The sequence below is a fragment of the Hesperophylax consimilis genome, chromosome 3 (genome assembly GCF_061612785.1).
Source record: "Hesperophylax consimilis isolate HC1 chromosome 3, BYU_Hcon_1.0, whole genome shotgun sequence".
Classification (NCBI taxonomy): domain Eukaryota; kingdom Metazoa; phylum Arthropoda; class Insecta; order Trichoptera; family Limnephilidae; genus Hesperophylax; species Hesperophylax consimilis.
Window position 1 is genome coordinate 37,537,895 of NC_142838.1, and position 17,966 is coordinate 37,555,860.

The following is a 17,966-nucleotide window of genomic DNA, read 5'->3' on the forward strand; positions in this document are numbered from 1 at the left end:
AGCCAAAAGTAATGTAATAAGTTATAAGTCTAAGTCAGAGGTTCCCAAACTTTTTTGCCCCGTAGACAACTTGATAAATTTTTTTTTTTCCGTAGACCCCCTGCCTGCCGAATATTAAATATTCCTAAAACTATTAACGTCCCATGTGATAATCATTTATTTTTTTAGTAAAAATATTCCCTTCCCTAGCCTGCCCAACAACTGGGTGGCGATATAATTGCTCTGTCTTTATATTGTGCAGACAGGGGCACCCTTGTGAGGTATTACACCAAATGAAAATGAAGCAGGATAAGCAACGGGAATTTCTTTCTGTAGCTAGCCCTACAGAACTGCCCCTTATGTTCTTTGTCAGTGCTTATTCCGGTCAGTTCTTCTTGTCACATGGTATCCGATTCTTCAACGTTGCATTTCCATGGTCAAAAGTCCTCAAACTTAGTTTTGAAGTCTGTGTGAAGTGCATTTAAATGTTGAGCATCATTATTACCCTGGACGTTTTTCAAAAACAAGTTGGGGAACTAGGAAAATTCGCGGCTTCCAATGTGCAATGTTTTGCTTGAATATATTAATTCTGACGAGAAAAGGAACGTAGACTCTATTTATATACCTCAATTAACAACTATACGAAATATAAAAATACAAAATCAAATAAGTAATTTCTCGGTCTATTATATTTGTGTTAGGTCTATTGTGTCATTTACGGAACTCCTAAATGTTGACTTGAGGTAAATGGGGTCCGCGCTCGTATGTACCCCCTTTAGAATCTCGTGGACCCCAAAATTTTTGGTAGCTGACATAGACCCCCCAGCATGCCGATATCGACCCCTGGGGGTCCAGTGATAGGAATAAATTAGTTATTAAGCGCCCTTGAGGTGGTTTTCTCACGAAAACGGCGCTATACAAATAATCCAATCATTATTATTATTGGATTTTTACATTTCACCTTTTTTTTAAAAACATTTTTTTTTAAATCAATTAGGAGATTAATATAATGCATAATATGATGCTAAAATAACATAAGTCATAGGAATATTAACAAAGCAAAATAAACTTAAACGTGGTACGTGGTACGTGTAGCAGACGAAAAAACTAGTTTCCTATTCCCCTTACAAGACTTTAAAATTAAAATATGAATGTATTCAATGCCAACTTTTTGCAGAGTAAAGAGTAATGAGCCACTTTGACTGTCATTGTTTGCAAATCACATAATTTAAGCGGTTAACTTCATTGTACAAATCCTCAAAGAGTATTACCAATTACCCGAGATGCTGAAGTTTGTCTCAGAACAAGTGTGCATTTAACGACTTTGTTATTATTAGTTGATTTTTATGATTTTTTTATGTTTGAATGGAAACAAGTGTGAAATTATCACAACAAATATCTTGACGCTGCAAAGTTAAAAAATCCATGGAAAAAAATGTTGACATTACGTGTACTATAAATTCAAATGTCAAATAGGCAGCAAACTTGTAACAAAAATAACATAGCGCTCTTCAGAGTGGTAGATATGCATTCTTAACTGGATCTGAATAGCCAGGTACTTCACAACCATCCAATTCCCATCTACTTCCTCTCCCTACTCCCTACAGTCTCACAACATTCTCCAAATAGGGATGCCATAGTCTCACTGGCTCACTGGCTCAGTGCATGATGCATGTCATATTTAAAAAAATATATTATTTTTCCAAAACTGTTCTTGTATCTCACAACAATCCCCAATTGAAGATGCCATAGTCTGAGTGGCCCCAGTCACTTGCGTGGTTTTTTACAATCCTAGACGATGCTGAGCTGTTAATTTTATTTGGAAATTGGTGCAGATGGCCCCTTTTACCATATTACTACCGAATTGATAAACATAATGCATTTACAACAAGAGAAAATCAGTTTTCTCTACTATAAAAAACAACTATTCGGGATTGGAGGTTTTAGCTGAACGATGACTTGTTGATTCATTGTTAACAGTAAAGAAATTGATAAGCAGTTGTGATTACATTCCATGATTTGCACAACATTACAAGATTCAGTCACTCTTAATCAGTAAATAAATAATAGTGAGAGATTTGAAAAGTCATGCATTTCCAAACCATTTTCTGAACCTTCTCCAATATGGGAATACTTCAACTCCAAACCACCGACCCACTCTGAAGCCACTCCTAACCAATAAGTTATGTATACCATAGTTCCACTGGCTCCGGGAAGTTGGAATTCGTGTGCACTCAAAGATATTAGAAGAACGAGATGTGCTATGAGCAGTTCATACTGTGTGGAATTGTTTTGCCCAGTGTCGCCGGTTTTGTTCACCAATACTACTGCAAACCTTCGCTTACGCTAAGGTATCCTCACTAATACATAGAACAGATTTCTGTACGTACACGTCCCGATACCGTTCAAAGTACCCTAATTAGGTAGTACTCCAACTACGGTCCGGCGGCCAACATAGCATATCTCGTTCTTCTAATATCTTTGTGTGCACTCCTTGGGGACCAGCAATGGACAAACGCTGCTGAATTAGCGTAACGTAGGCATGTCCGAAAGGGCATCGTCAAAAGACCGAGATGAAAATGATGATGAAAAGCAATCACAAGAATACGTACCGTAAGGATTATCGGCGGAGGGAAGCGGTCTGGTGTTATCGAGGATCCCACAGCAGCGTGAGGAAGGGAGGCCGTGCATGCAGTAGATCACGCGCTTCACGGTGGGGCTCCCAGCTCCATACTCAGCTGCCCCGTACGACACCTTGCCTCCCTGGTAGCTGCCAATATCAACATTGTCCATTATTCAAAACGTTAACAAACTAAAGTCGAATCGGATGAAATGGCAATTCATGCGGCTACGATATTCGAAGAGTTAGATGGAATAACGTAAATTAATTTGTAGTGTCGAAGTCAACAAGATTAGTTTAGCCATCAGTTAGGTTAGAGAGGAACTAAACGCCAAAGTCCGTTAAGTTAGAAAAGAGTTAGGTTCGGGATAGGATAAAGAGAAGCTTAATGCCAAAATCTGGTAAGTTAGTTTAGAGTTGGTTCTGGATAGGATAGGTAAAAGCTTAAAGCCAAAGTTCGTTAAGTTAGTTTAGAGTTAGGTTCGGGATAGGATAAAGAGAAGCTTAATGCCAAAATCTGGTAAGTTAGTTTAGAGTTGGTTCTGGATAGGATAGGTAAAAGCTTAAAGCCAAAGTTCGTTAAGTTAGTTTAGAGTTAGGTTCGGGATAGGATAAAGAGAAGCTTAATGCCAAAATCTGGTAAGTTAGTTTAGAGTTGGTTCTGGATAGGATAGGTCATAGACATATGAATATTAGTAGACCTGCCCTAAGTGATTAAAAGCGTATTATCCCCACTCCCCATACCGGTTCCATTGAGCCGGCTGGGCTCGCGTATGGCTTCCCATGAATCAAAAGAATGTGACGTCATCATTCTTGTTCGAACTAGCGTCGAGCTACGGTCGAGTTCGTTTTACGAAATAACGCGGCAAAATGGTCGGTTGCGCTATGAAAACTTGTAAAAATAGAAGTGAAAAAGAGAATAAACCCAATTGTCGTATTACATTCCATAGGTAAGCATTATTTTAATTTGTTTTAAGCTTATCACATCGTATAATATAGATCAGTTTTAGAAACATATACTATCACGCGATGGACGCGAACAACAAAGCCGTGTCCACAAGAATCAGGGATGTGCCTTCGCCTTTTGCGCTTTGATAAAATATGTATATATATATATATATTTTTTTTTTACTCGCCACGTTATGAACTAATTTGCGAAGTCCAAATTTGGCAAAGTAAATTTCTTCTGTTTGCAGAGTCGTAGTTAGTTTCAGAGTATTTAGTTAAGAGACTTTTACAAATGTTTCATAATTTACTTACCCCAGTAAACAACGATGAGCACACTTGAGAATCGCTACATTGTGATGTGATAGTATGTGTTTCTAAAACTGATCCATATAATACGGTGTGAATAAGCTTAAAATAAAGTAAAATAATGCTTACTTATGGAATGTAATACGACAATTGGGTTTATTCTCTTTTTCACATCTATTTTTACAAGTTTTCATATCACAAGTCAACATTTTGCCGTGTTATTTCGTAAAATGAACCGATGATGCCTCGACCATAGTTCGCACAAGAATGATGACGTCACGTTTTCAAATTTCACTTGAGGCCATACGCGAGCCCAGCCGGCTCCAATGGAACCGGTATGGGGAGTGGGGATAATACGCTTTTAATCACTTAGGGCAGGTCTACTAATATTCATATGTCTATGGTATTACGTTGTTTTCGATCATATTCAATTATTAACCTATCAACTGTGGGAGGGACTCCGGAGTCCTCCAAACTAAAATCGAAGATTTTTTTAAAATCAATTTTAACCCGTGTTTACAAAGGAACTGTATGAATAATACGGCCAGAATCGCTTGCGCTAAATATTTCTTTAGGAAATATTTTTTATTTGATAAACGCAGCTTCTTTGACGGCGTTGGAATATATTATCTTCCACTTTAGAACGTGCCGCAAACATCCTTTAAATTATTTTAAATTAGTAAATCGTGAAATAATTCAAATTAATCAAATAAAAATTTTATTTGCACGCTGGGTTTCGAACCCGAAACTTCCCGCTTGCTAGTTGAGAGCGTTACCCCTCGACTACGGAGACCTTCATATCTATGATTTGTAATTTTTCTCACGGACACGGGCGTCATCACAGTCAACAGATTAATACCTTCTTTCTATGTTGGTTCATCTTTAAAATATATTTTTATTCAGCTGTTATTATTTATCTAGCATCGATAATATAACTATTGTACATGTTGTTTTCTCTTAAACTGTGCTTTTATTTTTGTACATTATTTAAACCCCTGTAAGTTGTTTATTGGATGCTGTTCTCACAAATATACTTTAATTATTAACCCTTTTGTCTTTTTCTTTTGATTTCTTCCATTGTCCGTATATATTTATATACAGGGTGTATCGGCACTAACCCGACAAACTTTAACCAGCTATTCCTTAGCACATTTGGAGTAAAAAATGTTATGTGCACTTTGCTGTCCGGTAACGTTTTTTTTTAATAAAAAATTAATTAAACATATTTTCACCACATGTCACCACTGTTTTATCCTTTGTCAAAATTTGAAAGCAACATCGCAACTCTCGCGTGTTGCTGCGAACGAAGCCCGTATTACATAATCCAGTACCAGAAAAGAAATATTTTATTTAACAATAATGATTATTCACATTTTTCGTATGCGAATCACTGATTGTCTTCTTGTATTGTACACATCAGTTTTATTTTTGTATCTAAATTGTTTCACCTCTGGAATGCTTTGGTTTCACCTCTTACGCGTTTCACGTATTAAATAGTCTAATTTTGAAACTAAGAAACTAATTAGTAGATTTCCTGAATTTATAATCGAAGTCCAATAATTCTGAGCACTTTTAAAAACAATTTTCCTCACTTAGGTACTTATCAATAATAATAATTGGATTATTTGAACAGCGCCGTTGTTTTTTAAATCACCGTAAGTGCTCTGTCAAAATGTTACTTGCTAGGCTATCCTACAACGTATATTTTTTAATAAATTTAGTTATTTACAACTTCGCGGAATGTGATTTATGAATATTATTGCTTATGTTAAAAGCCTTCCAGAATTACCGGAATATAACGAGCAGCTTGACACACTTAAGTTTATTTCCACTAATTTGAAGGTACAAAGAATGTATAGTTTTAAAAACAATCCCGATGAATCAAAAAACGGTTCATATAAAACTGCTGCGCAACACACTGAGACAAAGGAAAGCACTCACACAAACGTCATGACTGCATTGGATTGACCACCTGCAAATGAATGCTGCCAGATTGCTAATTTATTTAAACAATAATTATTAAATTTTATTTAAAATATCGCAATTTTTTTAAAAAATCGACAATAAATTACAACTATAATTTAAAAAAAATATTCTTAACCCCACGCTTTTTCGTAATTGATTAATTAATTCAGAATTTAAACGTTGCTTGAAATGACTAGCCGTATTTGGTGACCAGATCTGAATATCCAGGTTCAGAATTTAAACGTTGCTTGAAATGACTAGCCGTATTTGGTGACCAGATCTGAATATCCAGGTTTAGAATTTAAACGTTGCTTGAAATGACTAGCCGTATTTGGTGACCAGATCTGAATATCCAGGTTCAGAATTTAAACGTTGCTTGAAATGACTAGCCGTATTTGGTGACCAGATCTGAATATCCAGGTTTAGAATTTAAACGTTGCTTGAAATGACTAGCCGTATTTGGTGACCAGATCTGAATATCCAGGTTCAGAATTTAAACGTTGCTTGAAATGACTAGCCGTATTTGGTGACCAGATCTGAATATCCAGGTTTAGAATTTAAACGTTACTTGAAATGACTAGCCGTATTTGGTGACCAGATCTGAATATCCAGGTTCAGAATTTAAACGTTGCTTGAAATGACTAGCCGTATTTGGTGACCAGATCTGAATATCCAGGTTTAGAATTTAAACGTTGCTTGAAATGACTAGCCGTATTTGGTGACCAGATCTGAATATCCAGGTACTTCCTCACCTTCCACTCCTTCCCTTAGCCATAAAACTTACCCCAATTCAACATAAAAATTGTTTAAATTATCGGATGTAATGAAATGCATAATAATTAGACCCCAAAATACTTAATTATTCAGGGAAATAAACCCCTGAGTCATCAGTTGGAAATACCAACGACATTAAGTGAAATTAACAATGCAATAATCCTATTATTGCATTGTTTAAAATTTCACTTAATTATTAGCATTAGCAAATAATATTGGGATTAGCAAATAATAATTTACGACAATTTACTCGGAAATCAATAAAGCCAGAATAATAAAAAAAGAAAGTTATCACTTACGTCGTCTGTAAGTGGCTTTACCAAAGTTTGATAATGCCGTCAGAAGGTGAAACAGCTGTCACGCGTAATAATAATTACAACTAGCAGAACTTGTTTATAAACACACTGTTTTTATAAATTTTTTAATAAGACTGTTAAAATAAAAAAAATCTCTAAATTGAAATGGAGTTCTACAAACTAAACTTAAAATCAAATAAATTTATTGCGAAGGTTCAAAGTACTGTACTGTAATATTATATTAAATAATTTTTACGTGTTTAATTATTGTTTAAAGTCAGATTAAAGCGATTAAAAAACCCACCTGGCAATTCTTATTCGAGTTTCGTTGTTTTTACGTATTGGCGCGCTTACAAGCATCAGTCGTCTCATTTTTAACCATTAATATTTAGTGTGTAGGAAAGAGAGAAGACGCTTTTCGACACACTTGTCGAAAAACTTGTTGAATGCCGACGGGCATACTCTTCTACAGATTTTATTAAATATTGATATGTAGGTAATATTGATGTGTAAATGAATGACATTGTGAGAATTTTACCAATAAATAATAAATGAAAATGCGGACATGTAGTTTATGTTAATTTTTTTATTGGAGCATTTGTTCGAAGTGACTACCATTATTTTCGATGCAAGCGTGTAGTCTTGTTATATTTTGATTATTTAAGTTTGCAGGATTTGCTTTAATTTCTGCAGCGGCTTCCATCACTCGTTCGAGCAGTTGCTCTCTTGAGGCTATTGGCTTAGCATACACTTTTTCCTTGAGAGCCCCCCACAGGTAGTAATCCAGGGGGGTCAGGTCGGGTGATCTTGGTGGCCAAGCAATGGCCGGACTTCCACGGCCTATCCAACGACCAGGAAACTCGACATCCAAGTAGTTCCGCACGGCAATCGAATAGTGTGGTGGGGCTCCATCGTGCTGGAACCACATTCTCCGTAGTAATTCGAGGTTCACATCTTCCAGAATCTCGCCCAGTTGCACTTGTAAGAACTCCAAATACATCGGTCCATTTAGTCTGGGAGGCAACTCGATTGGACCGAGTATTTGATTTCCCAGGATTCCTGCCCACATGTTGATGGAAAATCTGTCCTGGCTCGACGACTCCCGAACAAGCTTGGGGTTTTGTTCAGCCCAATGGTGCAAGTTGTGCACATTTAGCACTCCTGTTTTAATGAACTGTGCTTCGTCGGTAAACAATATGTTTTTCATGAAGTCTGCATCTCTTATGACATTATGCAGCATTCTTCTGCAGTACACGACTCTGGAAAAGTGGTCATTCTCCATGAGGCCTTGGCAGCGCCTATAGTGAAAAGGTTTGAGCCCGTGCTTCTTCAGAACTCTCCATACCGCCATGTGTTCCCTGTGTCCTATCATCAGAGCGACCCGACGCACGGACAGCGTGGGGTCTTCGGTAATTAAGTTCAGGATTCTCTCCTCAACTGCCACAGGAACGATGTTGTGTCCTCCGCCGGCGCCTTCAATCCGTCCGATGCCACAGTCACGCAATTGTTGATACATCTGAAACAAAACAACAAATAACAACTGCTTTTATTATTCAGCTCAGTAATAATGTCAAATAAACAATCGCGGGCTTTTTCACTCATTTTATTTTTAAAGAACACTTATTTTAGGCACATATCAGAAAACTTACGTTTTCTCTTCATTTATTTCATTTTTTTATAGTAAAATGTATAACAAAGTGTTTTAAATTATAATTTTCTTAACTAGGTACGGTTGATATCTTGGATTCACAGGGGTGAAATTGAATTCAAGTAATTTAAATAATCCCATGGTGAGAAAGGGAGTGAATTCAATTGCAGTGAATGATGCATTTATTAGAGATTAAAATTAATTAACTTTTTAAAACGCCGTTTAGTGACCACTGAACACAAATCACCTAAAGTACAATTTACATTTTTAAAGTTGGTGGCCCCTTGTTATGTTTTTAATGTTCCCAGTTTAAATTTCAAAAGCGCTTTTTGGCATTATCAATGAATGTAAATAGTTTCAATAAACAATTGATAGGGTACAAACCTGGACAAAGGTAGCATGGTGTGGGACGCGTCTTCCAGGAAACCTCATGCGATACTCCCTTACGGCTGCTCGTGAATTTCCATTGCAAAATCCATAAACAAAAACAATATCTGCTTGCTCGGCAGGTGGATAATTGAGGGGCATATTTCAACAGTAAAAACTTAGATAACAAAACAAAAACGAAACTAGAAACTTGATGACATGCGAACTCCCAAAACAGCACTGACCACTGATACGAGACGGGGTGGCGGGAACCACACGGGACTTGAGACAGAATATGTGTGAAAGAGATGACAGTAGCGCGGCGTTGCCAATTATTTTACCCCTATACTGTGGGCAGTAGCGGAGTGTGGAAATTTTATTTATTTTTTGTTTTTAAAAGAAAAAAAATGTTACCGGACAGCAAAGTGTACATAACATTTTTTACTCCAAATGTGCTAAGGAATAGCTGGTTAAAGTTTGTCGGGTTAGTGCCGATACACCCTGTATACATAATTTATATGTATAACTCGTATATTTTTGAATAATATTATGCATAGTCTTAGAATACTGTTATTATGTCGGTGTATATAATACTGTCTTACTAATTTCTTGCAGACATATTATGATGCTTAAATGTACCTAAAAAAATGTTTATGCAAATATTATACCCAAAAAATAAATAAAAAGCACCTTCATCGACAAAATACTCCCAAATAATACCCCACACCTGGCTATGTGGTGGTGAGAAGTACCTAGCTATGTAAATCTGGTCACTGAACACGCCTAAAGCCATTTCAAGTAGTTGGGGCGATACTGAGAGTATCTACAAAAACAAGGAGCAAATAATAATGTAAATGCTACGTATTATTGTGATGAAATAATGTTTGAAATAATTCGCGTAAATTAATTTTAATTAAAAGTGATAATTACATTATTTTATTATTAATAGGAAAAAAAGCGGTTGTGACAACCCTAGATCATTGTTCGAATGTGGCCGTTGCTTAGAGTAATAATATAGCCGTTGTCAAGTGTGCTTGTCGCTGTTTACTGGGGTAAGTAAATTATGAACATTCGTAAAAGGGTCTTAACTAAATACTCTGAAACTAACTACGACGCTGCAAACAGAAGAAATTTACTTTGCCGAATTTGGACTTCGCAAATTTGTTCATAACGTGGCGAGTAATTTGCGCTCCCATGTAAAAATGTCTATTCATTCAAAGCAGATTTTACTTTTAAGAAGTAAATGGTGATATTATAATGCGAGATGCCTATTTACTGTCAGATTGATTTATTGACGAATCACAGTCATCTTCACTCCCTTCGTTCTTCAACAGTTGATTTTACCCCTCGCCTTTATCTTCTCGTCTATTAATTCCTATGTCTGTGGGATAGGTAAAAGCTTAAAGCCAAAGTTCGTTAAGTTAGTTTAGAGTTAGGTTCGGGATAGGATAAAGAGAAGCTTAATGCCAAAATCTGGTAAGTTAGTTTAGAGTTAGTTCTGGATAGGATAGATAAAAGCTTAATGCCAAAGTTCGTTAAGTTAGTTTAGAGTTAAGTTACAAGTTAGGTTCGGGATGGGATAGAGAGAAGCTCGAAGCCAAAGTTCGTTTAGAAACTATGTATTCAGTGTTGGGGATAGATTAGGATATAGACAACTAAACACCAAAGTCCGCTGAATTAGATTACATTAAGTTATGCATAGAATAGGTTAGAGAGAAACTCTATAAAAAGTATTTGAGGTTAGGTCCAAATACACATCAAACAATTAATCTGATAATGCAAACACTAGTCAAAGTAAAACAACTTACAATAAAACTGATTCTTCTTCGGCCATCATAAATAACAAATTATTATTTAGGTTAAAAAATGAACAAGCACTCTAACTGAGTTATTTAGTACAACAGGCAATAAGCGCAGTGAGAATTCTAAGATAGATAACTTAAGAGCGTTGTTTTCGCGGACGAAATTTCGACTCCCGCAAAAATAATTATTGTCCTGTGTCCCTCTCTAACGGAGCGTGCAGCGGGGAACGGAGAGGGAGTACCTGGCTTTTAGTACGGCTGACGTTGCAAGCGATCAAAAAAAGTTAGATAATATGAGATTAAATAAAAAAGAAATTAAGTTCAATGCTTGAATATTTGCACGAAGTCGGTGAAATGTCCCTTTCGTTTAGTTCATTCCATTAGCAGCACAGACATACAAGGGCTTCCGACCTATTCTTTAGTAGTATTGGTATATGCGCATGTACACGTTAGGCACTGACAATATCACGCATAAAAGGCCAGTAAAAGAGAAATGCTTTTTTTCTTTTGTGCGTGAATATATTTGCATCTAAACGGAGAATCACCCTTTTGTTTAGTTCATTTAAATTAGCAGATACGTGTATTATTGTAGGAGATACGGAAATTGTACACGTGCATCGTACATGTGGCCACAGACGAAATTATAATAATAGTAATAATAGGTGTATAAGTTTATAAATTAGATAAGTACATAGAATTAACAGCAGTAAATAATATATGAACAGTAAGTAATATAATTGTAGAGAATAGAAATATACACTTACTTAAAATTTGTGTAAGTGCACCGGTAAAGGCCTTACCTTTGACATAATCTTTTATTTTTAATTTTTACATTACCTTTGAAATTTTTGTGAATCACATTTTTTTTATTTTATCTGGAAGAAAGTTATAAAGTCGTGTCGCTGTGTATATAATTCCGAACACGCACTGACTTTATCACTGGGATTTTGGTCGAGATTATTTTTAAGTGTTGTGTAAGAAGAATATTATGTGAACAACAAAATTAAGTAATACAACTATAAGTAAAAATAACCATAAAAATAGCAGCACAATAACAGCAAGAATAATAGCAACAAGCATATTTTATTAAAAAATGTTCAATGAATCGGTATAATTATTTCCGTCCATTCTAGGCAGTGAGGAATACATTTATGGTAGTTAGTCCCAGATTTTTTATACTGAAAAAAATCCTATTTTATAATCTACACAATACATGTGCACAAGGTGAAAAATAAAAAAAAGTCGGACAGGTAGTAGTTGTATAGTAAGAACAGACTCCAATATAAATAAGCAAATAAATAATTACATAAATAAAATTTAATTAAAAATTTAATTTCATAAAATTTGTCAGTCAACCACAAAATTTTCCAATTTCAATTTTCTAACTAAAGGCATTACTTATATGTTATATAATGTCGGGTGATACGTCTGACATTTTCTGCGACGATATTTCGGGTTCAATCACATCGGTACTAAAAGAAAAAAAATCAGGCATCAAACCGTGAAAACAAAAGACCGCATATTATACTGTCAAGGTATGATCAATATGTGTAGTGATTATACTTACAAATTCGACAAAATAGTACAAGCAATTATAGGCAAAAATGGAGGACGGTTTTTATTCTTAAATTTAATCACTTTTAATTAAAGATCGTCGGTGTAATATTGAATTGTACCAATGTGTAAAAACACTGTCATCAAAACTAAAAGCTGAACGGCAATAAAATGAAACTCTCACTACTAACCAAAAGATGGTATCTTGATGTTATTGTGTACATTCTCGAGAGTTGTTCTTGTGAAAATAAAATTATTTGCTTACCGTTTGCTCAAAATCCCACAATTCACATCGATGTTTTAGCATCGAAAAAATCCTTGTTGGCAAATTTAGCCTGACAATCTTTAACATCATTTACGGAACTGAAAACAACAAAAAAACCTTACATTTTTACCGTAAAAAATAAATACTTATAATAAATATTGATTTAAATATTGCATTTAATTTTCACCTGTTCCGAGTTCTTTCTGTCTTTTTGACATTGCACTTCCTCTTTTTCCGGTGCATACTGGGTGGCTTACCACGTATCCACTTTCGACCTAAAACACAAATAACATTTTATAAAAATCAATAACGTAAGTACCCTAATTCATAACCTAATTATCATTGTTAAAAATGCTCAAATAATGATTACTTACCCATGTTGAATGAAATAAATTATTTGGGGATGCTTCGGTTAAAAACTGTGGAGTTTAAAAATAATATTATTCGTAAACAAAGTAACAAATTCGTCAATTATATGTCCGCGCGGGCTGACTGCGAATGTCACATATACATACACTAGCAATAATAATAAAAAATGAAGGACGATTGACGTAGGTATGTATGCATGTATTTGTTAGGCAGGCGATCTCTCCGGGGCCCCTGCCCCCCGGCCCGTGCTTCACCTACTCTAGCCAGCCCGACTCAAGAAAGTGCGAATGAGACAATAACAAAAAAGCTAGTTAAATATACGTTGAATTTGTGGCCACCAAATTCGGCTTTTGAAGCAAATAAAACTTTTTTCAGTGAAGATTCAAATTTTATTGTATAGTTCATTATATGCCTGAGACGGGATATGTGAGATTTTTTCAAAAAATATCTTCCATTTGGTCACAAAAAATTGCCAAAGATGCCTCGTAAAATCATGTAAAATCGTCATCTTCTGGGGCCTATATTCTATAATTTAAGGCAAAAATCGAAAATCTGATCCATATGCGTACTTTATATTTACCATGTCTTTTAACTAAAAAAAAAAAAAAAACAGTTTACTCTAGTATTTTAGCCGTAAATCCAAATTAAAATTTTGTATGAAACAGGCACCGCAGCCGTTCCTCTTAACAAACGTTCATAATTAAACTGATATCACAAATCGTTGATCGGAAAAATGCTATTGAGTTATTGGTTGGATCTCATTTACAAATAACTTATCAAATATGTGTTTGATTTGAGATAAGCTAATCATGTCGGTGTTATCACTGTGAATTAAAAATTGTATTTGCTTTTGATAAGTGAAGGTAATTGAGACATGCAGTTCAGCTGGGTACCACGAGCTACTGGACGTTATCAATTTGAGCTCTAGATCCAGTAAGAGCACTTTGAGCAATGAAAACATTGTATTTTGTATACAACACATAAAAGTAAACAAATCACTGTGTTTGATAATTTATTTACATTTAAGGGCACAGTCTTTATATTATACAGATGCTGTTTTCTGTATTAATTTTGTTTTGTGAAAAGAAATCTTAAATTGGATTATGCAGTCAGTGAGAACCTTAATAGGTCTTGTTTCTTATTAATCTCACTTCTAATAAGTGAGATTAATAAGAAACAAAAACTTTCTCGGGTTGCAAATAACTTGACAATATTTAATTCCTCCCGCTACCATGAATATAAGCAGAAAATGTTGCTTGTGCAATCATAAAGAACTTAGCTAGAAAAGAATAGAACCTGCGACCCTTTGGAGGTAACCCGACACATTTATCCTCTCAGCTACTAACTGGTCAAATTATCCAGTCGTAACGTTAAAACGATCAATGGTAAACTTTTAGAATAGCTGAACACGCTCAATGCGAATACTTCATACAAGAAAAAAAACATGGCCGAACTGTCAAAATGCATGAAATCATGAAACTTTGAAACTTTAATGTAGTATTTTCCATCTCCCCTGACGTAAATATTGTAGTAATTAAATTGAAGTGAAGTGTTACATGTTTTGACCAAATAATTTTAAATTGTTTTTTTGGCTAGTTTTTTTATTTTATTTATGATTTAATTAAACCCATACTGACAACCTAAAAACCATATTTTGGTTCAAATAGGAGAATAAAAAAAAACTAACCTTAAAATTTTGACATCAACAAAAATGGCCGCAAAGTAAAAATCAGTTTTAATTTGAACTAAATAACTATTAAAATGCATTATTTTCTATTTCCAGAAACTGGAATACTTACATGTCATTATTATCTAACCAATAAAAAATATTTTTTAAACAAAGCATGCATATTAAACGTGTTCCTATTTTCTGTATATTTACCGAACCTTGTTAAATACTTTCCAAAAGTGTACATATCAAATGCTATGGCTGATATATTTCATTATTAAAAACATACATACTCAAACGTCATATTGGATGGATCACAAAAAATTCAAAAAGATGATTAAAAAAACACAAACACAACTTTTTACAACACAAGTGTTTTTACAGCACAAAATAAAATTAACAAGCAGAAAACTGTTTTAAGAGATGAATAATAATTATTATACACATTGTAAGGAACTATTCTTGTTTGACTAACGACTAACAGTTAAAACTAATCAACCCACACATTGCTAATAAAATGTGACATTTATTTTATTGTCGCCTAAAATACGAATTTTATTCTGCTGAAAATGTTGACATCATTTCTATTATCTTGGAAAATATGCATTATAAAACACCCGGAAACACTGTGACATTACGTAAAACCTTATTTAAAGTGGGAGCAAGCGCAAAAACACATACAGTACACTTAATAATAATTAACAATAAAATTGAAAAAAAACATGTTGCCACAAAGACAAAAAAGATTGAAAAAATATATAACTAACCAAACCTCAATAAATAACTAACCTCATATTATAGTAATTAATTGCAAATCACTGCACATTATAGAAGTGCTTTCTTAACCTCTCACCACAAGCGTCCGTGCTTGGAAAATTGTTGCACGCGCGTGGAACTACAGACCGCATTTTTGTATAATCACTAGAAAATTGTATAGAAAAAATATCGAACTAACCAAACCTCAATAAAAAAATAACTTCATATTTTAATAATTAATTAGAAATCACTGTATATTACAGAAGCGTTTTCTTAACCATTCACCACAAGCGCCCGTGTTTGGAAAATTGTTGCACGCACGTGGAACTAGGGACCGCATTTTTGTATAATTACTAAAAAATTGTATGGAAAAAATATCGAACTAACCAAACCTCAATTTACAACTAACCTCATATTTTAATAATTAATTGGAAATCACTGCACATTATAGAAGTGTTGCCTTAACCTTCCACCACAAGGAAAATTGTTGCATGCACGATAGAAAATTGTATATTTAGATTTTATGCAATATTTTTGTAACGTTAATAAAAAACATCTTAGCTATCTACTACATAAAGTTAAATAAAACCATCTTATAGAAAAACAATTATATTTGTTATTTGTTTTTGGGGAGTTATGCCGTGTTGCGTTAACTCCTTCTTTAGCCAACGTTTCGGACAACGTTACAGTGTCCATCATCAGGGCAGATGTGTTGAAAAAACGTTGGCTAAGGAAGGAGTTAGCGCAACACGGCATAACACCCCAAAAATAAATAACAAAAATACTTTTGGCCGTGAAAATCTTAAATCATATTTGAGAAACAATTTGTTTAATTTAATAATAATCAGAAACTTGCGATTTTTAAATATAAATATCAATTTATAGGCTGACCTATTTAATTTGTTACTATATAAATCTCACTAGCAAACCAATTTCATTAGAAATTTCGTTTACATTTAAAAAAAGTATACGCGAAAATATGGGAAATATTAGTTGCAAAATGATTTTGTTAATCCTGAATTTGAAATATGAGATCGACAACTATGACGCTTAATAAATAGGTCCCAATGGTTGAGTGGTTTAGACGCCAGTCCCCGGTAAGGTAAGAGATGCTGGTTTCGATAGCTAGTTGTGACCGATATCTTTTTATTTTTCTGTGTTCAATGAGATATTTATAAATTTATTGCTGTGTATTAAGATTAAACAGTGAATATTTTTGAATTCACCTATTACCTACTAGTACGTATATCTGTCAGTACCTCAGTAATGAATTCCAGTAATTTAAAAAAATAAATTAATATTCCACCTTTTAACTTAAATACATGCTCCTCTATTATTTCAAGTTTTCGTACGACCTGTCTGAAGTAATTGATTCGCTAGATCGTTCTTCCTGGAAAGTCTGCGACCCTATATTTTTTCATCTACTCCCGAGTCGTGATAAGTTGCGTAAGTGGATGAAAGACCATCCACTGCAGGCAGGCCGCCGAGGCAATCCGGGAATTTACGTTAACAAACGTAGGTGCAGATTCATAGACCGCATATTCTATGTGAATTTAAATGTATAACACATGTATTTTAATTTTAATGTGTGCATTCCCTTACTACAACAATGTTGTATACTTTTTTCAGACATTTAAAAATTATTATATAAAGTACTTATGCATATTTCCATTTATTTGTACCAACCTGTGTGTCAAAAATATAAAAAATGAAAATTATTGACACCTCTGATTTTAATAATGGTAAACTTGTCGAATTCCGCTACACTTTATTTCAACTTAAATATCTAATGGACACAACTATTTAAGTCGGGGGGGTTTAAGTAAACATGCACAAAATAGGTTTTTAGGCTGTTGGTTTGGGTTATTTTAATAATTTAATGCGTATTTCCTAACCTTCAAACTTCTTTGATTGAGAAAAAATGGAATTTTAATACATCTCTCATGACATAAATAGTTATTTACTGTAGTAATTAAGTTGAAACCAAGTTCTATCATCATATTATGCTATAGAATATTGTGAATAACTTTGTAATAAACTAAACTTGTAACGGGATTATTAAATAAATTAACAATTTTAACGGTGAACACCATTAGGACGGGTTGTTTCGGAGAATTTGAACAATTCTTCAAATTTCAAAGTTAATTTTCAAGTTCTGTGAAAGATTTTTTCAAGTTCTGTCATTATTTCAGTTCTGTTAAGCAACTAGCCTATAATGATATAATAACAGAGCTTGAATAGGACTTTCACAGAACCCGAAAATGAACATTAAAATTTGATGAATTGTCAAATTCTCCGAAACAACCCGTCCTTCGACTTTACATAGTGTAACAAACTTTAACAACCATTCTATGGGTTCACTGAGGAAATAGGTTACACCTGTATCTTTCCTCCCAACGGAACGTAATATGTTCCCTTAACTTTTTGTTCTACAAAAGGGTATATTCCCTCTCTGGGTTAGCTGATCTCCGTCGCTTGAGTCAGTCCTTCCAGAGGTAACCAAAGTTAGGTAACTTAAAATTCTAGAGCAAAACATGACCTTTTATCGGTTATCACAGCTGTGACATCCCTTCCCGGGATCACATCTGTAAGCCAGAGCGGCGGGGTGAAAAAACTAACCACTAGCATCCCTTGCCCTAATTAGAAAGA

General features: G+C 34.4%; 1 protein-coding gene and 1 long non-coding RNA gene across 3 annotated transcripts in view; both read right to left on the bottom strand.

Moving 5' to 3' along the window:
• The window catches only part of LOC149425427 (proton-coupled zinc antiporter SLC30A2-like), a 60,096-nt gene that overhangs the window by 23,425 nt on the left and 18,705 nt on the right, over positions 1-17,966 (bottom strand). Inside the window, exons 1-2 of one of the 2 annotated variants that reach the window (XM_089650641.1) lie at positions 10,711-10,808; positions 2,592-2,749 (exon numbers count right to left, since the gene is read on the bottom strand). In XM_089650641.1, the coding sequence (XP_089506767.1) occupies positions 2,592-2,749; positions 10,711-10,739 (187 nt within the window). In that variant the 5' untranslated portion in view covers positions 10,740-10,808. Of the gene's footprint in view, positions 1-2,591; positions 2,750-10,710; positions 10,809-17,966 lie in introns of those variants that run through there. The other variant, XM_089650640.1, reaches the window with a different exon arrangement.
• On the bottom strand, positions 11,271-13,576 carry LOC149425428 (uncharacterized). Its single transcript, XR_016305679.1, has 3 exons — positions 12,711-13,576; positions 12,524-12,621; positions 11,271-12,176 (listed from the first exon to the last, which is right to left on the bottom strand). It is a non-coding gene; the product is annotated as an uncharacterized LOC149425428 (long non-coding RNA).